Below are 22,108 nucleotides of genomic sequence, written 5' to 3'. Positions count from 1 at the left end.
CCCCATCCAACTTTACAATTCTGTGATTTTATGTCCCACCTGTAGTTTCTGCAATCACACCGTCTGATGCTGTAATGGTCCAGAGATTGGCAATCCCCTATGGCTGAAAGCAGATATCAAATCTATAGGTGTTGTCGGAACCTGATGTCAAGGTTCCTGAGCCATGGGGGGCAGGTATTTTCCTAATACCCTGCAATCATAATCTGATGCCCTTCTTCATGCGCTCCCTCCAGGAGAGGGGCCATGAGAAGTCTGGAGGGTGGCAGCATGAGACGGGGTCTTTTCTGTGGTGGCTTCCCATTTGTGGAAAACTCTCCCCAGGCACCTACATATTATGTAACCAGGTATTTGGTGGATTAGACTACTTGGGTGGGAAGGTTTCAAAACAACGGTCATGATGTTTCATAATGTGAAAAGAAAAAGGAATAAATTCTAAACTCTGCCTGTAACTTCCATAAATATATACTGAAGTAAGCAAAACAGTTTACTGATCAAAACCACATATAGCTTCTCTGTACTAATTTGTAAACATCTTTATCTTCCAAATTCTACATATGGATCCATATTTGTAAAGTTAAAAGTAGTCATTCATGTTTATAAATTCTCATTTAAAAAAAGTCTGTCTGCAATTGCCTCCTGTTTATCAGTCATAATCCTTGACTCCCACCAACATTTATATACTGCACTTAAACTTAATTTAAATGTTAATTTCTGGCAAGCAGAGTGCTTTGCCTGAGATCTTTAAGAGTTCTCTTCATTATAATCCAAGCTCTGAATAGAGAGATGCAAGCAGCAGCACTATTTGCCCTTATAAGAATGATATAATGTGGTTATTTTGCAGAAATGTTCAAGGCTGGTTTTGGTATACACAGCACCAATTCAACATTTCTGCCTATCTGGGTTACACTTAAATTATGTTAGTAAGAACTGACCCATCAGTTTATCTGATTTTGAATAAGTTAGTTTGGGCCTCTGTAAAAGTCCTTCTGGAGTTTTTATGGTTTTTAGCCAAGCTGTTTGCTGGACATGTTGCCATTATATTTTTGTATTGCTGTGGTTGGAAATGGTTTCTATTTTACTGCTTTGGCATTTTTGTATTTTTTTGTATTTTGTATTTTTTAATTTTAAGAAGCTTTATTAATAACGTTGTGTTACATTTTTATTGCTTATATTGTTGCTTGCCACCTGGGAAAGACAACAAGAAAGAATGGAAGAATGATGAGTTTTTAAATTTCCTAATGTACATTCCTGACCTCTGTTTTGGCTTTACCGGTAATTTCCCTCTTGCTAGGCCTAGCAAACTGAACTATTGCTCTCTCTCCCTTCTTCAACCTCACAAGCCCCCTCTTCTAGCCAGGCCTCATTTTAGACCTTGTACTGCCTGTGTACCACAAATACGACAGACCCCCATCTTTGCAGCCTGTTCTTCAAAGCCATTGTTTCAAGATGCTGGTAGCTCTCAGGAACCACTTCCCACAATGCCACTCAAATGTGTGACAGTATCTTCCTTCGTTTCCTGGGACTGTTGCCTCCTCCTGCCCAGTAAGTCCTTGTGGAAGGACGTGTGGATCCAGAATTGGCCTCCACAGTCACCTACGGACTCATTGTTAAAACTGTGTTTATGGAAGACAATCTTACTCAGCTATGAGTGATCGCCAAAGATAGTTTACTACTCATCTTAGGGCCTTCCCACACTTACCACTTACAGTGGTATAGTTGTAGTCTGAGCCAACATTTTAAAGAGGGAGTTTGTAGTTGGTAGTCTGCAGCTTTGGTCCAACGCTGCTGTTATTACAGAGTTAGTGTAACGCTGCTGTTGTTACAGAGTTAGTGCAAAGTTACCCTTTTCATGCTAATGGCAGGTTGTGCCCAAATTCAGAAAAGTTCCGTGGCTGTAGTGACATCCCTTGGAGGCCACATTTAGACTCTGGGCCCTGTTTTACATATTGGTGGATGATAAACAGCATATGATGCAAGGGACAGAGAATCATAAATGAAAGCATGTCTACAGGGTAAAATTAACAGGGAACTTTCAGGATAAATCAGCTCTCAGAAATTTTTGTAAACAGGAGTCTATAGTACACCATTAGCTAAGACAGGATTTAAAGGGGAAGAAAAAACAACTCCATTTCTTCTTCTTCTAAAAATACATAGCAGGAACTATTGCAAAAATTATCGTAATTTTTTTGTGCTTACGGGCACATCCACGTATTTGGAAGCTGCCTTCACCTGAAACAGAAAAAAAGCCAACTTTAGATTATGCTTTCGAGCTATACAAAAAAACCACAAACAGGGAAGCAAAATAGGACAACTTAGCAGTATTACTATAAAATAAAAATGCAGTAATTATTAGACCAATTCAATGTTCATGGCACTGAAGGATAGATTCTAATTAAGCATACTGAACCACTTAGAAGATAAAACCTAACTAACTATAGGCCACTTGCTAATCTCCCTTTCCTGAGCAAGGTTCTGAAGTGAGTGATTTCAGACCAGATCCAGGCACTTTTGTAAGAAACTTGCTTTTCTGGATCCATTTCAATGGGAGTTTAGGCCCTGTTTTGGCACAGAAACTGCTTTGGTCGGTCTGTATTATGACCTCTGTTGAGAGACAGAGACAAGGGAAACAGGTCCCTGTTAATTCTTCTTGATCTTTCAGCGGCTTTCGATAGAATCAACCATGGCATCCTTCTGGAGCAACTGCCCAAACTAAGGGTGGGTGGCACCGCTTTGCGGTGGTTCCAGTCTTACTTGGATGGTTGTTCCCAGAGGGTGTTGCTTGGGGAATGCTTTTCAGCCCCTTGGAACCTTCAACGTGGGGTTTCGCAGGGCTCAATCCTATCCCCTACACTGTTTAACATCTACATGAAACCACTGGGTGGGGTTTCCCAGAGGTTTGGAATACGTTGTCAGCAGTATGCTGATGACACTCAGCTCTGTTTCTTCTTTACATCTGCAGGTGAGGCAGTGGAAGTGCTTGCCTCAGTAAAGGGTTGGATGAGAGCAAAAAAACTGAAACTCAATCTAAATAAGACTGACACACTGTTAGTGGGTGGTTCCCTAGACCAGATGGGTGGGAATCGCCTGCTCTTGATGGGTTACACTTCCTCTGAAGGAGAAGGTTCGTAGCCTGGGGATACTCCTGGATCCTTTGCTGTTGCTCGAGGCTCAGGTGGCCTCAGTGCCTTCCATCAGCTTCAGCTGGTGGCCCTATCCTGAACAAGGATAGCCTAATTACTGTTGCCTATGCTCTGGTAACCTCAAGGTTAGAATAATGCAACGTGTTATATGTGGGGCTGAGTCTGAAGACAGTTCAGAAACTTCAGCTAGTGTAGAATTCAGCAGCCAGGTTGCTCACCAGAGCAAGACAGTTTGGACACATTACACTGACCCTGGTCCGACTGCACTGGCTACCATTTGGTTTCCGGGCCCAATTCAAAGTGCTGGTTTTGACTTATAAAGCCCTAAACGGCTCAGGACCGCAATAGCTCCAGGGATGCCTCTTTCCATATGAACCTACCCGGAGCGTGAGATCATCTTCTGAGGCCCTTCTTCCTGTGCCTCCTTCTCAAGAGGTCTGGAGGGTGGCAACATGAGAACAGGGCCTTCTCTGCAGTGGCTCCCTGTCTGTGGAATGCTCTCCCCAGGGAAGGTCGCCTGGCACCTTCATTATACACATTAAGGCGCCAGGCAAAACCTTCCTTTTTTTACCAGGCCTTTGGTTGATTTGATTGGCATCCTATGCCCTTTTAAAATGTGGGTTTTTTGGTGTGTGTGTGTGTTATTGGGTTGTTGTTTGTATTTTGATTATATATTTTGTGGTTTTATATTTTGATTTTATTCTGTGAACCACCCTGAGACCTCTGGGTATAGGGCGATATATAAATTCATTAATAATAATAATAATAATAATAATAATAATAATAATAATATTTTAAGACAAATATTTGGTACATGCTTTAAGAAAAATTCCAGAAATGCAGAACAGAGTACTAGATGAATCACTAAAGATTTGTTTCAGAAATAAAAGCTTGTCCCTGAGGCTTCAGTGGGATGATTCCTTTCTTATTGCTCTGTTGGGTTTGGAACTTCTGCAGTGTGTCTTCATCCTGGGCTGCCAAAGTAATATGAGAAGCCCCATGTCAGATTGGGTGAAGGTCATACTGCACCTCCATCCATGTGGCCTGGAGCTTCTCACAGAACACTGGTGGCAGAGGAATGGCTACTACCTCCACAGTCAGAGAACAGATGCTTCTGAATACCAGCTGCTGGAAACCGGAGGAGGTGAGAGGGCTCTTTTTGTGCTCAGGTCCCACTAGTGGGAGCCAGTGTGGTGTAGTGGTTAAGAGCGGTGGACTCATAATCTGGTGAACCGGGTTCGCTTCCCCGCTCCTCCACCTGCAGCTGCTGGGTGACCTTGGACTAGTCACACTTCTTTGAAGTCTCTCAGCCCCACTCACCTCACCGAGTGTTTGTTGTGGGGGAGGAAGGGAAAGGAGAATGTTAGCCGCCTTGAGACTCCTTCGGGTAGTGATAAAGCGGGATATCAAATCTAAACTCCTCCTCCTCCTCTTCTTCTTCTTCTTCCCATAGGCATCTGGTTAACCACTGTGAGAACAGGATGTTAGACCAGATGGGCCATTGGCTGGATCCAACAGGCTCTTATGTTTTAATGCATTGCAATGACTCCCATCCAGTGCTAGTTTTCTAGAAAAAGAGGAGCCGGAACTCACCACAAACGCTTCCCTTGTTCTCTCATAATGACAATGGTGCCCACCTGAGAGGTGCCGGAAATGAGTTCCAGCTGATAAAGAGCCCTGCTCCCATCCCACCAGAATAATGTAAGAAAGGGCCTCTGGCTGGTATGGAGTTGGCAACAATGACTTATGGGCATTTGGTACTGCAATTATGCCTTCAGCATTATTAATGTCACAAGTTCTTCCCTCCTTTCTGTGGCCCTTCTCGGTAGGCAATGTAAAAGCAAATGGGTTATCTCTGCAGCTGGCAGCAGAATGTGTTGTTGTTGTTGGGGGGGGGGAGTCCATGAATTTCCGAGTTAACATATCTAACGGAATGGTTTCCAGATGGACAGAGAGACCCTTTTGCAAAGGTACCATAATGCATCCCATCTGCAGGGCTGAGAATTTCTATAGCAAGCATGTATCTAATTAGAATAAATCACTGATCAGCATCCTTGTTTGGGTTCTAAACGCTCACCTGCTTCTAAATATTTCTAAAGCTACAGGTAAAATAGCCTAAATATTAGACACACACGCAGGCACACACCTGCATCTTGCGATGAATAAATTACATGTTCCAGTTGGGAAATGCATCGTTTGAGACTGCAAAGCAAGGAACCACTAAATAGGACCACTAAAATCAAGCTATGTGCAGTTAAAAGGTATGGGGAGGGGGAATCACTGTCACACACCTATTTTAAAAATACCCTATTCAGGGAAAGTTAGAATCAAGAAGGCATAATTTATAAATTGAGATGCAGGTGGCGCTGTGCTCTAAACCACAGAGCTTAGGGCTTGCCGGTCAGAAGGCCGGCGGTTCAAATCCCCTTGAAGGGGTGAGCTCCCGTTGTTCGGTCCCAGCTCCTAGCAGTTCAAAAGCACGTCAAGTACAAGCAGATAAATAGGTACCACTCTGGTGGGAAGGTAAACGGCGTTTCCGTGTGCTGCTCTGGTTCGCCAGAAGCGGCTTAGTCATGCTGGCCACTTGACCCAGAAGCTGTCTGCGGACAAACGCTGACTCCCTCGGCCTATAGAGTGAGATGAGCGCATAACCCCAGAGTTGTCTGCGACTGGACCTAATGGACCTACTTTTCTTTACCTTTAATTTATAAATTACCATGGACTTTGAATTCCAAAAGGATTTAAGGTGAACCTTTGGATGGGCTCTGCACTTTGCCACCATCCCTCCCTTCTCCTCTAATATCAATGGAAAGCCCAGAATGTAGTGGATATTTATGAAATTCTGATCCCCCCTGGAAATCTTGCTCCCTTGCCTAAAAAAAGTAGTCAAGTACCTACTGCTGTGCCTTATAGCACATTATGCTGGATGTGAATGTGCATTGGAACGCATACCAATGCTATGTTACTCTTCGATATCCCCCACCGTCCCTGCCTAGGCTGCGTGTCCAGCTGCCACTTATTACAAAAAAGTAAATTGGACAGACTCGAAAATCAGGAAGGTTCGAGATCATTGTCTCCCTCACTGGGATAATCAAACCTGGCAGGTGACTGCAGCATGGTACAGGTGCATCAGTGGGCGAGCCAGAATGGCTCCACTAAACAAGCCACACAGCACCGACCGACCCTCCCTACCACCTTGCCCCTCCCATTCAATGGTATTGACTCCGCTGCCAGGAGGCCAGGTGCAGGGGTGCCAACGTGAATGGAATATTGTGGGAGGCCAGGTAAGCCCTGCCCCACACATGATGCAGTGCACACACCCCATTTGAATGGCTTTGCCTTTTTCGGGGGGGGGGCAAGCCCCTCAAATATTTTATTGGAGGGGGGCAAACCCCCCATGGTCCCTAGGAGCTGGCTCCTATGGCCAAGTGCATAGCAACCACTCCTGAAGCAAAGGCATATTGCTTTTGATATGGAAGGTATGATGTAGTGATCATGACCAGAAGCCATTGACAGCCTCATCCTCCATGAATTTACCTTTGAAAGACATTCATGCTGGTGGCTGTCAGTACATCCCGAGAAAGCAAATTCCATGCTTTAACTATGTGCTGTGAGAAGAAGTACTTTTTTTTTTGTCCCGAATGTTTCAACATTCAGCTTCATTCGGTGACCCCGAGTTCTAGTTTTATGAGAGGCCTATTCTATTTCTTCTCACCATGCTTGCAAACTACAAACTTCGCCTTTGTTTGAAATGGAAAAGCCCCAAATGTTGTAACCTTCCCAACCTCATGATCACTCTGGTTGCCTTTTCCTGTAACTTTCCCCATTCTGCAACATCACTTGTGAGTTAAGGTTGTAACCAGAGCTCTTCACCCAACTCAAAAGTGTGGTCACACCACAGATTTGCATTATGATATTGGCAGCTTTATTCTCAATCATTTCCCTAATGATCCCTAGCATGGAATTTGCGTTTTTAAAGTGACTAAACTTAGCAGCGGAAGGAGAGCAGGAGGGAGGCCTGTCTCCCCCACAGAGACAGCACATGCAGTATTGCTTTCCTCAATACATTCTTTCTGTGTCACCCCTGTGAGGCACAGGGGCCCAGTTATGTCACCCCTTGCCTTCAGAGCTGGCAGCCTCTAACCATTTTTCAAACACCCTCTGTTGTGGAGTGTTCCTTCAACTTCCTCTCCTCTCCTCTCCCCTCTCCCTGAAGAAGAAGAGTTTGGATTTGATATCCCGCTTTATCACTACCCGAAGGAGTCTCCAAGCAGCTAACATTCTCCTTTCCCTTCCTCCCCCACAACAAACACTCTGTGAGGTGAGTGAGGCTGAGAGACTTCAGAGAACTGTGACTAGCCCAAGGTCACCCAGCAGCTGCATGTGGAAGAGTGGGGATGCGAACCCGGTTCACCAGATTATGAGTCCACCGCTCTTAACCACTACACCACACTGAGAGTCCTCTGGGCAACCACAGTTGCCAGCCCTGGTGTTTGAGCTGCTCCCCCTGTTCCAAAGAGAGGTGCCACCTCACACTGCTCCACAGGGGCCTGGGAAGCACCCCCTGGCCAGTCCCAGAGGCACCATTTGCCTGGGGAGCTTGTAGCCAGGGCTGCTGCAACAAACAGCTGTGCAAGCCTTTGGGAGGCAGAGATGTGAGAGGGCATCAGAGGGAGGGAGGGAAGGAAAGAAAGAGGGACAGAGGCCAGTGTTGCTTGCGGCACCCCTGACTATCATTCAAGGCACCCCAGGGTGCTACAGCACAGTGGTTGAAAAACACTGCCTTAGAGGTTCCTAAACTGCAACAAAGAGCAAAACGGCAGCACTGTTATTTGAGTGATACACGGTAGGCTGGGGCTCAACGTACTTGTGGGTCCCAACTCTTCAGTTGAAGACACTATCCCTCCCCTCCCGTCTCTCTTTCTCTCTCTCTTCATTCAATTTATATCTGCCTCCCTTCCTCTCAAAGGAGTCCAGCGCTTCAAATACATCAACAACAATAGCATCAAAGACATTCTGAAAGCATTTTAAAACGTTCAAAAAAACCTGTTAATCGCATTCTAATCTAGGATAGCGGACACTAAATGAAGGTTAAGTAGCAACAACCATAAAAACAGTAACTGTTTGTTTGAGGCCATACTGTAGCTGAGAACAGTTTGTATATCTTAAAAACTAATGGAAATAATCTACAAAAAAGTACAAAAAGTTACTGTTATCTCACTGACATTAAGGTATTTGTAGACACAGCAAAGGAAGAGAGTAATACAATATGTGTTTTGCTACTGTAACAAAACTAGAAGCAGAGAAAATATTAGAGACCAGAAATAAGAAGTCATGGAACCGCGGCAAAATAAAAGGAATATTTGCCGCAATTGAGATATAATATGGCAATGACTCAGTCTGTCTTCCACATTGCCTTCTCACAAAACAACCCTAAGCTTCTCCCCCCCCCCTAAAAACAACAACCAGCCAGCCACAACTGCTTGTTTTTCTTTAGTGTAAAACTTGGCTACATACATTGCAATTTTCATGCTGCCGGATGTTGTGTGATCTCTTTGCTAGGCTGCAGCTCATCAGGAATTATGTGACTTTTCCCATGAAATTTCTCAGTTTATGACAAAAATTTGTGCCGAACAAAAATAAGATTGCCAATAACCTGTCCCGGGGGTAAAATACACTCTCTAGTTTTAATTAATGTAGCAGTAATTCATTCCCCACTCTCTTGTTCAAAGCGAAGAGATGCTTCAGATGAAATGAATCTTGAGCAGCTGTCATCAGCTTGGTTGCAATTCTTTTCTTTAGGCAGAGATACCCACCTAATGACTGGACTTCCAGGTCCAAGAAACACTATTGACTGTAGAAAACATCTTTCTCCAGCTCCTTGACTAAATGTAGAATGATGTTCCATTAAGGGGGGAGGAATCCAAAGAATATTTTATAATGATGTGGTTAGTGAGAATGCTATTAAGACAACTGATGCATTAATTTTAAGCTGAATTTCACAGCAAGAATTGAAAATGAGGGTATCCTACTAGGTGATAAAACGGCTTGTCACAAGACCCCTGGTGACATGTCATTTTCTAAGCAAGTGGACAATGTTTGATAAAAGGAGTTGGTAGAAGGCTGGGTGTTTGGAGATTTTTTTTTATAATAATAATAAAAAAAATCTGACAATGCTATTTGAAATGATTTGTTTGTATAGTGAAAGGAGAAGCAAATGGACTATAATAAGAACAATGCTTCTTGTTATTCTGCATTAAGGATGATGCTACAGACTTAGAGAATTATGCTACCCTGCTGATGCTTCTTTTAGGCATAGTGTTGTAAGCATACGGGATACCTCCCCAAAGCTCTGTAATATTTGGCCCAGTCTGGATGCTCAGTTCTTGCCTTGCTAAGCTACAGTCTAGCAGCTGAGAGCAAACAACAAGACCAAACATTTCTTTCTCGCCCTGTCCCCTTGCCCCTTCCTTTCTTGGTGCTTACAACCTAGTTTAATTAAACCAGTTAGTAACAACTGTGTTTGAAATAAGGAGCTATGGTTTAATACTAGAATATTAATATTCAAGCTCTAGTTTAAGATCCTTGTTAGCGAACATATTCATCTGAGGCTGTGTACACACAATACCTTTAAAGCACTTTCAAAACACATTCTTTCCTTCAAAAAATTGTGAGCACCAGAGCCCATAAGGCAACTACCTCAGACGGCAACATCCACAGGAGCAACAGAGCTCAAAGCAGATCAATAAGAGCATGTCTATCATAGAATAAGAAAAGTGGACTACAAAATTTTCTTCCCCACTTGTTACTGGTGGATGCACCCATATTCTCCTGTGTATTAAAAGTTAGGAAGTGTTAAAGTTCCCCACATGTGGTTGGCTGCCTGGCTGAGTTAGTAGTTTATTGTTTGTGATGTTGCATGGGAAAGGTATCCAACTTGCTTGGAAAGCTGTACTTAAAACTTTCCTGGTTTGGATGTCACAGGAAACTGTGGTTTAACAAACCATTATACCTTCCTCAAAGCTCAGTTTGCGAGGGGAGGAAGGCAAGGGGGTGGGGGGTGGGGAGAGTGAACACCATGCTCATGTTTCATCGGAAATGTTTACACCTAAACCAAGTCTATATCTCTGTCTTTGAAACCCATTATAGTTAATTGCCCTGATCCAGCAGTTTATTAAAGGGACAGAAATTCTGATCTATATACAGACCACCTCCATACATCAACATGGGAACAAAGGAGAATAGGAAGCTGCCTTATACTAAGTCTGACCATTGGTTCATCTAGCTTAGCATTGTATATTCTGATTGGCAGAGTCTCTCAAGGGTTTCAGATAGGGAACTCTCCCAGCCCTGCCTGGAGATGTCTGGGATTGAACATGGGGTTTTCTGCATCTGGTAGGCCACTGTGAGAACAGGATGTTGGACTGGATGGGTACCGGTATATAAAAGTAGGGAAATAGATAATGAACACTTCCCTCTCCGACTTTCATCTTGCCTTTAGGGTAGCATACATGGTTCTTCCTTTAATCCGCACAACAACTCTGTGAGGTAGGTCAATCTGAGAGATGGCAACTAGTCCAAGGTCACCCAGTAAATTTAGCCACTGAGATGGATTCACACTCAGGTCCCCCCCCCGACTAGCCACCATAACACACTGGCTTTTAGTTGGCAGGGTTCTGGAAAGGAATACAGTCTCTTTTATTATTTTGGTACTTCTTAATATATTCATTATATTTATATGCTCTTTTTCACCCATCATGGAACTCAAAGCGGTATTTATACAGTTCCCAGGAATTGCTTTTCCACTGGAACACGGACCAATCCCATACCTGCTGAGCTTCAGCAAGGCGGTTGGTATCAGATAACTTCAGACCATGCAAGATGTTTCCTTGTGGTTTTAACCAGAACCATCCTTCAGTCCATGAAAAAAAACTACTTTTAAACTATGAACATTGAATTGAAAAGTGCAAGGAGCAAAAAGCAGGGACAATTGGGTGGTTGGATGAAGAAGGCAACTTACAGTAAATGACAGGAAAGAAGAAAACAACGTCCCTTCGTCGTATCTGGATAGTTTGGCCAAGACTCCTTCCAGAATTGTGACAAACTGGAGGAACAAAAGGACATATACTTCAGTTGTAAGAATAATCAAATCACCCTGATTGCAACTGAGCAAATCAGTATTAAGTCCATCGGAGTAAAAAGGGATTTCAAAGTGTATCAACCAGCTTCTAGCTACGTAGATTGCTTGTAGAGATATGACACTTCAATGACGAGATAAAGAACTCTATCCTCTAATTAGCAGGGAGGAAAGTCATTGAAGATTAAGAAAAGTCAAGTTGTATGTGTGTGGGGTAATCTAGCTGACTATTCTGGAGTAAAGAGCTGATATTGTCTATAACTAAACATTTGTCCTACATTAGCATGGTGTCATGGAATACATTAATAAAGAGAATCAAGTATAGCCACTGACTTATTTTTCTTTTGGCATCACCAAGCTTATTAGCTATTATTAATAATAATATAAGTAACTGGAAAGCAGTTGCTTTCAAAGGACAAGCATATCAATGAAAATGTTTAATCCTTTCTTGCTTCCGCCTAAAACAATTTCATCTTCAAATGTTTAGGAGGTTTCTAATTTGGTTTTCTGTTTTGGCAACAAAATTATGCACAAGGAAGAAAATCCCTCTTCTGAGATTCCCTTGCATTTACAATGTTTGTTGATCAAAAGCAAAAAAATAAAAATAAAGCGAAGCTCCTTTGTGTTGTGTGTGTGTATATCACATGTTCATTAAAGCTCTTTCAGCTGCTCTCTGCCTGCTATATTGGTCATTCTGTGTAGAGAAAGGCAGTTATGTTGGTGCCGTATATTGCAGAAGCTAATGAGAGTGCAACTCCCAAGCATAAGGTGCAAGAAATATGTTACTCCTCGAGAGTAATACCAAATGGAGAACAGCTGGTAGGTCCTTGATGGAGACCCAGAATGGCACGCGTTGTCCCATATGTTCTACAGGTCCTTGTAATTATTTTGTGATCCTTATAGTCCTCCCCTGGTTTGCCTAATTGAAGTTAAAATAAATGCAAGCATGGTGCATTTATTTAATTTATTTAAAACATTTATACAAAGTGTTACAAGGATCACAGGCAGAAGTCTGTGTTGCAAGATGCTTTTTAGTCTGGAAATGGAAAACTAGATGAAGCAGTACTATTGATAAATGGCTGACATTGCCACACAATATGCCATATATATGAGAATGCTTCTGAGTTCATTGTATTTTGCATTACACCCTTCCTGACAGTTCAAAGTGATTGACAATCACAACATTTTAAAAAGCCACAAGAACTATAAGGATTAAAACCACATAAAGCACCCTCCTAAAAACTTTGGAACCTACCACCCAGAGATAAGATGGAACCAAAACAAATTACGTTTGGCCAAGTGTTGGGGTTTGACCCAGTCTAGCTGCTTTCTGCTCTAGTGCAACTGCGTGTGACGGAAAGCTCAGTAGAGGACCTGGAAAGAGGGAATGGGGACCCATAGAGGTAAGGTTATAGTCCTAGGACTCTCCCTGCAAACTGGCAATGAACGGCTATAAGTCCAGATAATGTGATCAAGTTCAGAAAACAAGAGCTTTGCAGTCTTCGTCTTGAACTGCACTTTGTAAGTTCAGCACCCCTGTGTTGCTTCGTACAGACTGCAATCACGAAATGTTCCGTCTGTCGAGACTGAGTGACGTATGATCTCTCCTGTGAGAAACAACAAACCACCCAAACTTCTTAATGTGTCACATTTTAATGGAAATGCTGTTTTAAAAAGGGAGAGAGAAAAAAGAGAGAGTGATGTTAACAGTGAATCGGTTCACCTGAAGCTGAAGGTTACCTTTGCAACTAGGAGCGTTATCATTTCCTTGACGGTTTCTTCAATTAGTTCATCTATTTTTGAGTGATACTGGTGCTAAGGAGGGGGAAGAAGATGGAGGCAAAATATTATTAGCATAAATCATTGGTAACAAACACTTCTGTCTAGTTTGTTGTTGTATCGGCTGTGATATTTAAATGTTGATCGACACGTGCTCTAGTGTAGTGGGCAGTAATGGATTGATAAAATGCGTTTTTCTTTTTTCTTCTCTTTTTTTAACCAAGAAGCCTCTGATAGGATTTCATGAATCATGGTCAAATCCTAGCTTCAGTTCCATGCGTGCAGCTGAGCCGACATTAATGAGAGTCAAATGCATGCAGCAGAGGACAAAATCTGGCATCTTTTTTTTGCTATATGCAAATCATGATAAAAGTGGGCAGCGGTAGGAGAGCGCTTTACATCTGTTCTTAGTTCTGATTGATCCAAAGTGTTGCAATTAAGGCATTGACATTCTTTAAGGTTTTAAACGACTCCTGAAACACAGCCCACGCTGAAAAAGCAACATAGCAGCTGTCTCCTGGTGCACAGCAAATCTGCTGTTGGTCAGAGGGAACGTACAGAGGAGTCGAGTTTAGGCAGACAGGCTGCATTGGGTATAAAGGGTCGCCCACTTCCAGAAAGCCAAGTGGAATTTAATGTTTAGACTCCACTCTTGGCGAAACAAATTAGCTAAGGATGTAAAGTTCCAAATGCAAGTGCTTGTTAAGCACCTGAGTGAATTGGAGCCTTTATGACCAAGTGTAAAAATGATTGAGACATGGGTGTTCTGACTCATGCAAAAGATGGCAATTGCTACACTATAAGGCCCCTCAATTAGTACCATGCTGGGGCATAGGGTTAGTGCTGGCGGCTCATAGAAAAGACTGACACCAACTGAACATTCAGCATCACTTTTGACACAGGATGAGAGCTGCTACCCACCCACTCGATGGGCCCCTCTACCCAATTACTGACCAGATCAAACCTTGCTGTCCTACGGAGCTCTGAGAGAATCACCAAAAGCGTGTGATTCGAGGCAAGGCACAAGAGCTTTCTGCCAAATTTTAACAAAACAAGCATCTACTTTGTCAAAAAAACAGGCTTTTCACTACTAAGCAAACACTACGGGGGGGCATTATTTTGTTTTTGTCAAAGCACACAAGAACAAATATTTAATATATGATGAAGTTTCTTTTCCACATTCCTCCCCTCCTGCATTAAATAAAACATTGAAAGCGCTGATCTCAGTCACTGTATTTATTTCCACTTGCTTGCGCTAATGTTATTTTAAAATGTTAACATCCAACCAGAAAAAAAACCACATTAAAAGAGACAAATCTGCTATAAATACTAAATCATGCTTTGGGGAATAAGGAGTGTGAGGGGCAATTAGAAGTGTGAGACGCTAGTCCCTCAGAACTGATTTAAGAGTTCCTCGCTAGTTTGAACTGCTCAGTGTTTCTCTTTCTTTCAATGGAACAGTCACATACTACAACAGGAACTTGGAAGAAAACAAAAGAAAATGTAGGACACACTTACCCACTCTTTAGCAAACTTTCAGATGATTGGGGACAGAAATAAAGAGGAAGGTGCAGAAGACAGGAAAAAGAACATATGAAGGTAAACCATAAATAAAAACAAAATCTTCAAAAAAATGGGACCTTTTAAATGGGGGCCATGAAAAAGCAGCAGCATGCACAGAAACAATAAGCAACAAGGAAATGAAATATAATGGGTATAATCCCTTTTCACTGAAATACCTGAGATTGCTACCAAAGAGAACCACACGCAGAATACAAAACGGGTTTTTGAAAAGTGATTGTTGCACAGAACACATACACAGAAACATCTCTAGTGAGGCAGAGAAATATCATCTTTGTTGCAATTTGGGAAAAAAAGGAATAGTAATAATAATACATGTAGAGCTCAGTGGCATGGCAGCTGGTTTTTTGTGGTTTTTTTTGGCTTACTGGACTCCAGTTTGGGGATGGCTAAAGTTTGATGGTACCCCCTTGTTTACGGAATCATCATGAGGAAGCTGACACTTGGGAAGAGGCAATTTCCCCAGAATTCACATGTGAGTTTTGTCCACCACCGTTTTTTACATTAGAAGAGAATTGGCTTTTGATTACAGATTATTATTTTTTTAAATCGTATTCAGAATTTTAGGTTAACCGTCATAATGTTACAACCTAAAATAACCTTTTTGTTCACTTGGTAGAGTCTATCTGATTAACAACCCATTCCCATATCTGCGATGTCAGTCAATTTATTTGGGTTGTGACTGAATGTAAACTACACCTACAACTTCCAATGGGATGTAGAATATCTGTTTTGTTGTTCTTCCATTAACTGCATTGTCAGGTTGTGTTGGACTAGCTCACAGGGATGAAAAGTGTGTGCATGTGTGTGCGTAATGTAGCAGCTTTTCCCACAGAGGACCCCCGAGGCCGAATCTACATATGTAGCAGAATCAGGGGGCAGAATCCTAACCCCAGAGGTATGGACCCTTCCACTTCTGGAAAGCTGTAGACGGAGGATGTGCATTTTGGAAGGTATCCTGTGTTAAAAATAAACGAATCACTGCAGGTAGCAGAAAGAGGTATAGCAGAAAAAGGGCTGAATGGCAATATTTGGGAAGGGACCATAACCCATGCTTTACATGCAGAAAGTGCAAGGCTTGATCCCAAGCCTCTCCAGTTAAAGAGAGAATGGGGTAACAGGTGATAGGAAATGCCTCTGCAACCGCTGCCAGTCAGACAGTTCTGGGCTAGACTGGTGAATAGTTTGACCGGTATGAGGCTACACCATGTTGTCTAACTGCCTTGTTCTGATAAGGGGAGTTTTAGAGCAGTAGAACTTTTACCCACTGTGTAGAAGTGGCAGTCATTCTACCACCCATGTGCTGCTACATGTGTACATTCATGCTAAGCCTCGGAAGGGAGGTTTGTTGTTTTTTGTTTTAAAGGCACAGGTGTTTGTAACTTGGACCAAACAAGTCAGCGTTTGCATGTGATTGTGTACGTGTTTACAGGCACTGGAAATGGCATAGGAATGCTGGAGGGAGGAGGGTGGAATCTCCCGACTCCGTGCTTTACAATTTGCACAGGGAAAATCAGCAAGAGATGCATTACGAAAAGCAGCAGTGTTTCAGAATCCCACCTAGTGCTTATCTCTGCCCCTGACCCTCATGTGAGGAAGGTAAAGACTTAACCTTCAATGACCTCCCCTGCCTGATGTAAAATATACTTGCTGCTGGCTCAGGAAGGCTGGGCACTATGGGCAGCTCTGTGTTTGCACAGGCGAAAAGGGGACTGGGGAAAGGCGATGCAGGTAAGGAAGCAGAAGCCAGTGGCCCTCTCCTCTAGTTTGCTGGGGGCCATGTTGCCAGGCTACCCAAAAGACACCCTCTTCCCAAGGGACTAGGTGCTTTGCGCAAACCCTCCACCGCTCCCGCTTCTCCACCTGCTAAAAATATATTCCTTTGCGTGCAGAATCCCTCTTTTCTCCAGCAGCCACAGCCACTTTTGCAGATATTTACTCTGGATGGTGGGATGCAGGCAGCGCTGCTGAGGAGTAGCATGCTACATCATGAAGAACGTGCCGAACAGAACAACTCCCTGGACGCGGAAAACAGCAACGGGCGTTCCCTGGAGGACGTGACCCCGTGACATATATATGTACACGTGCTACCCACTAAGCACAGGACAAACAAAGCTTGCAAATGCACACCATGCACACCAGTGAAAACTATGTTGGCTTGGACCTCATTTTGAAAAGCACCAAGAGATGCACAATGCAGGACATGCCCAAACCTGGCACGCTCTGGCTCTGATGCATGCACAGAAAATGGGACCCTTACAAGCATGTTAGGCTGAGCGGAGGTACACCAAAGGTAGTGAACGTGCAAGCTGGACATTCCCCTAAAGTGCATCGATGCTTTTGAAAATGCGGCCCACGGGATATGGTGGCAATGCATGGAATTTAAAATAAAAAGATTCTCTTGACTGATTTTTCCCCCCCTCTCTCTTTAAAAAATCTGGGCTTCGCATACAAGTCCAAAAGACATGCTTAATTTGCCACATTATCATATTGTTTTAATCAAGGATGTTTGTTTGTTGGAGGTGAGGGCGGGTGACAGTTCTCTTGCTAAGTGTTCATCTTCATTGGATAAATTATGAGATTTAACTAAAAGGATGGCTAGGTGTGTGCAAAATAATACAGTGTGAAATGTATTGACAAATATGTTTTCAATTAAAATCTCCTTTACAACGCAAATGAGAACAACAACGGCAGCAGCAGCAACAGCAGCACTAGAATGCAGCCAGAAAGATTGCAGACTAGCTGTCTGATCCTCAAACCGCTTCGCCAGGGCAAGCTCCATTGGCACAAACAAAGCTTGCGCTGGTGGAAGCGCTGGGAGGATTGTATATTTTAGAGACCGACAGGGCCCTTCACCTATAGGAATCCAACACTAGGGGCACTGACTCAAAGAAGCACTACATTGTTCCCCTAAACCTGTTCCCTATTTTGAACCCGCAGGGCTAAATAGAGGATAATAATAATAATAATAATAATAATAATAATAATAATAATTTATACCCCACCCATCTGGCTGAGTTTCCCCAGTCACTCTCGGCGGCTCCCGACTGAATGTTAAAAACAATACAGAATTAAATATTAAATACTTCCCTAAACAGGGCTGCCTTCAGATGTCTTTTAAAAATAGGATAGCTGCTTATTTCCTTGACAGCTGATGGGAGGGCGTTCTACAGGGCGGGCGCCACTACCAAGAAGGCCCTCTGGTTCCCTGTAACCTCACTTCTCGTAATGAGGGAACATCCAGAAGACCCTTGGCGCTGGATCTCAGGGAATGTGAATCATAGAATCATAAAGTTGGAGGCACCCTTACCAAGAAATCTGGTAATACAGTATCATCCAACCTCTGCTTAGTGATGGTGAGTCCGCTGTCTTTTCAGGAGGCCTGTTCCATTACTGAACAATTCACACTGTTAGGAAGTTCTTCCTATTTACTTACTTTCTGACATTTATATTATTCTGTGCTCCCCTTACAGAAGCCAAAGCAGTGTGGTTCAAAGGCAAGAGTTACCCATCCAGGCAACTGACCAGTCCCAAACCTGCTTAGCTTCAGCAAGGCAGTAGTCTCCTGTATCTTCATACCATATCCATAGTTCCTTACATCAGGTTGTAATAAAAAAGATCAGAGGAGTAAAGTAAAATTTACACCAACAATATGCCTTTTGGCTCATGGAGCTGTTTTAAAGCTACCCATTTACTGCCGATAGCTGCAATGCAGGGCATCCTGTCAACTCTCTAATTATGAAACTCCATGGTGTGGATGATGTGATGTATGGGGAGGATGTTGGTGGGTAATCCTACTTCTGGCAGACATTGGAATGATGGGCGCTCTGTGGGTGCCCGTTCCAGGTCTCACTGCACAGAAGTTCTGTGGCCCTCTTCAGTTTGACTAAAGCAGGTTCCTGCTTGCAGCTAAGTGTCCTCTGATTTATTTGCCATCAGCAGAAGCTGCCATTTTACCCTGCATGCTATAGATCAGCCCTTCTCCATGTAGATTGAATGGTGGCTTCAAAGTTGCTATTCCCATTTGAAATGAACATGGTGGTGAATCAGCTTGTTGTTGTGGGGGCAGGGAGCTACCGCAAGCAAAAAAAGGGTCGGATATGTACCAGCCCTCCTAGAGTGCAGGTTAGGTGTGCAGCCTTGAGGTCATCTTGGACTCAAAGTTGTCCATGGAGGTGCAGGTCAATTCTGTGTCCAGGGCAGCTGTCTACCCATTCCATCGACCTGCCTGCACACTGTCTTGCCAGAGTGGTACATGCTCTGGTTATCATCCTGCTTAGACTACTGCAATGTGCTCTACACGGGGCTACCTTTGAAGGTGACTTGGAAACTACAACTAATCTAGGATATGACTGCCAGACTGGTGACTGGGAGTGGCCACAGGGACCATATCTCACTGGTTCTAAAAGATCTACATTGGCTCCCAGTGTTGACCTTTAAATGGCATTGGCTCTGTATACCTGAAGGAATGTCTCTATTTCCATCGTTTAGCCCAGACACTGAGGTCCAGCTCTGAAGGCCTTCTGGTGGTTCCCTCAGTGTGAGATTTGAAGTTACAGGGAACCAGCCAGAAGGCCTGCTCAGTAGTGGGTCCCACCCTGTAGAACATCCTGTCATCAGATGTCAAAATGATAAACAAGTACACAACTTTCTGGAGTCATCTGAAGGCAGCCTTGTATTGGGAAGTTTTTAATATTTGATGTTTCATTGTATTTTTACATTCTGTTGGAAGCTGCTATAATAATAATAATAATAATAATAATAATAATAATAATAATAATAATAAATTATTTGTACCCCGCCCATCTGGAGGGCTTCCAACAGAGATTAAAAATACATTAAAACATCAGTCATTAAAAACTTCCCTAAACAGGGCTGCCTTCAGATGTCTTCTAAACATCAGGTAGTTGTTTATCTCTTTGACATCTGATGGGAGGGTGTTCCACTTGGCTTCTCGCAGTGAGGGAACCGCCAGAAGACCCTTGGCGCTGGACCTCAGTGTCGGGGCAGAATGATGGGGGTGGAGACGCTCCTTCAGGTATACTGGGCCAAGGCCATTTAGGGATTTAAAGGTCAACACCCAGTCAGATGGGTGGAGTCCTAATAAACAACAACAACAACAACAACAATGATTGCCACAGAATTGCCACTAGATCCACAGTGCTTAGTTCAGAGTGGAGAAGATGGGAAGAACATGAGAACATACCTTATACCAGCTCAGGACTAAACTATGGGCCCATCTGCACCATACATTTAAAGCATTGCTGATACCATTTTAAACAGCCATGGCTTCCCTCAAAGAATTCTGGGGGCTGTAGTTTGTTAAGGGCACTGAGAGTTGTTCCCCTCAGAGAGCTCCAGTTCCCAGAGTCCCTTGGCAAGAAGGATTGTTAACTCCTCCCTGGGAATTGTAGGTGTGTGAGGGGAATAACGGCTCTCAGGTGCCTCTTCCTTTTGTGGTCCCACCTGTATGGCAGCACTGGAACTCTTTCGGCAGAGAAAGGCATGGATTTGGTGCTCCTGTCATGCTGACCCATTGAATCAGTGTGGGGAAAAATCCACCCTAGGAAGCTTTGAAGCACCCAGGTCCTCCAAAGTGCTCTGCAGGAGTGGGATGCTAATTCAGCTAAACTAGTGAGATACTTTGGCCTGCTTTATAAGCAGATGAATTCAGTCCATCTATAGTCACTTTACTAGGCTGACATTGGGTGCGCTTGTGAGAGGCATGTTTCATTATGACACCGCCAACAGATTGTGTGTATGCTGCATTTCTATTAGCGACCATCTGACCTCGGAGAAGAAAAACATACCAGACCCACCAAGAAATATTTGATACACAAGTTATTCCTGTCAATACATTAAATATTCAGAAGAAATATAAATATTTAAGGTGGTAAATTATGTCTGCCAAATGTCTGAACAGCTGCCTTTGAATATAAGGACACAGGGAGAATATGGGTGTATATGTTCAACAGAATGCACTCCCTAAAATGCCTCAAATTTTTCCATATCTGATCATTAAAAAAAATTAAGAGAAATAATGGCAACATTTGGAGGCTCAGTAGGATTCAGTGGACCTTATATAGGTCTCCTTTTATCCAAAGGAAGGAATTGTGGATACTCTAAAGGAGGAAACTCAGGCTGTCAACTCAAGATGGGTTGTTTATTGTTTTGCTGGTTTGATTTACTTGTTTCTATCATGTATTTTATTCTGCGAACCACCTTAAGATCTTATGATGAATATCTTATTCAAAATCTAATAAATAATAATAATAACGTTTGGTGGTTATCCTGAATTTTCTGGTGCAATTATCCCATGTCTTTTCTAACCATAAAAAGTTTGATAAGAAAACTGATGGAAAACTACGCTGGAAAACGTTGGCAAAGTTGTATAGCCTTCACATGAACATACCAGGATGAATGCCTGGTAAAGCATCATTTATAGCAACATTGTACTCTGAGTGATCAATAAACAATTGGCCTGGAAGCTCCCTAAATATCAGTTCAAATGGAGTTGTTACTGGGATTGGATTGGGTGGGATGATAGAAGTATAGTTCCTGCTAGTTCCATTACATGTGGTGGAGTGGGAGGTTGCTGCAAATTGACTGTTCCTATGTGTGCAATTGACTTAGATGAGTTCCATGATTGATTAAGAGGAAAGGCCTTTTATCAATTGCTAAGGATGTGGGGAGAAAATGAGGACAGCAAACACACGGAGGAATTCTACTGGAAGGGAGGGGCAAGATTATGTCCTAGGGCTACTGTCAGAAGCAGGTTGCTTGGTTCCCTGGCAGGTGTGTCACTTAAGAGGGGGAACGGTGAGGTGGTGTGGGGGTTGGTGCAGTGCAGATGCACTGGCAGAACCCATCTGATGCTCCCACTGGTATGTCCGCACTGTACAGACACCCCCACCGCCTCACCCCTTCACCCTCCCCATAAGCATCAGCAATGCGCTTGCCAGGAAGGAAGCATTGTGGCTCAAGTTGCTGCTGGCTGCTGTGGCTCTGGGAGCACCTTTGGTTCAACAACCAAGAGCTCAGTTAGCCTGGGGAATAGCAAAGCATCCCGCCAGCAAACCCTTCTGGGCTGTGGCTGGCAGGAGACTAAGAATGCAGCAACTGTCAATAACGTTATACCTTTGGAACTGGGTTGGGTTTGGCCACATGGAAGGTTGAATCAAATACACCCCTACTTTGTTTGAGAAAAGAGATGGATAAAATGGTTAATTTAGTGTCGTTGGCATAAATATCCCTTGCCATACTGCAGTCCTTATTAGTCAATCACTTTATATATTAGCAGTTATACATTTCTGAGAGAAACAGGAGAAAAGCAAAGAGAAATGAGATGACATGAGACACTGGGATGAGGTAGGAATTCATTAAAATGAATAAAAGAGAAAACAAAAGACTTGGAGGGGAGAAGGCGGGGTGTATGTAATCCTGCAGTCCTAAACAGTAACTTATGCACAGA

The 22,108-nt window shown here is 43.2% G+C and overlaps 1 protein-coding gene across 9 annotated transcripts in view; it reads right to left on the bottom strand.

Annotated features, from left to right (window-relative positions):
* The window catches only part of CADPS (calcium dependent secretion activator), a 352,734-nt gene that overhangs the window by 45,966 nt on the left and 284,660 nt on the right, over positions 1-22,108 (bottom strand). For all 9 annotated transcript variants that reach the window (XM_082209239.1, XM_082209246.1, XM_082209238.1 and 6 more), the window contains 3 exons: positions 13,018-13,092; positions 11,161-11,244; positions 2,197-2,229 (listed from right to left, as the gene is read on the bottom strand). In XM_082209239.1, the coding sequence (XP_082065365.1) occupies positions 2,197-2,229; positions 11,161-11,244; positions 13,018-13,092 (192 nt within the window). The remainder of the gene's footprint in view (positions 1-2,196; positions 2,230-11,160; positions 11,245-13,017; positions 13,093-22,108) is intronic.

The sequence above is a fragment of the Podarcis vaucheri genome (genome assembly GCF_965113315.1).
Source record: "Podarcis vaucheri genome assembly, chromosome: 2".
NCBI classification, from domain to species: Eukaryota; Metazoa; Chordata; class Lepidosauria; order Squamata; family Lacertidae; genus Podarcis; species Podarcis vaucheri.
The sequence above is the reverse complement of the archived record's forward strand: the minus strand, read 5'-3'. Positions and strand labels throughout refer to the sequence as shown.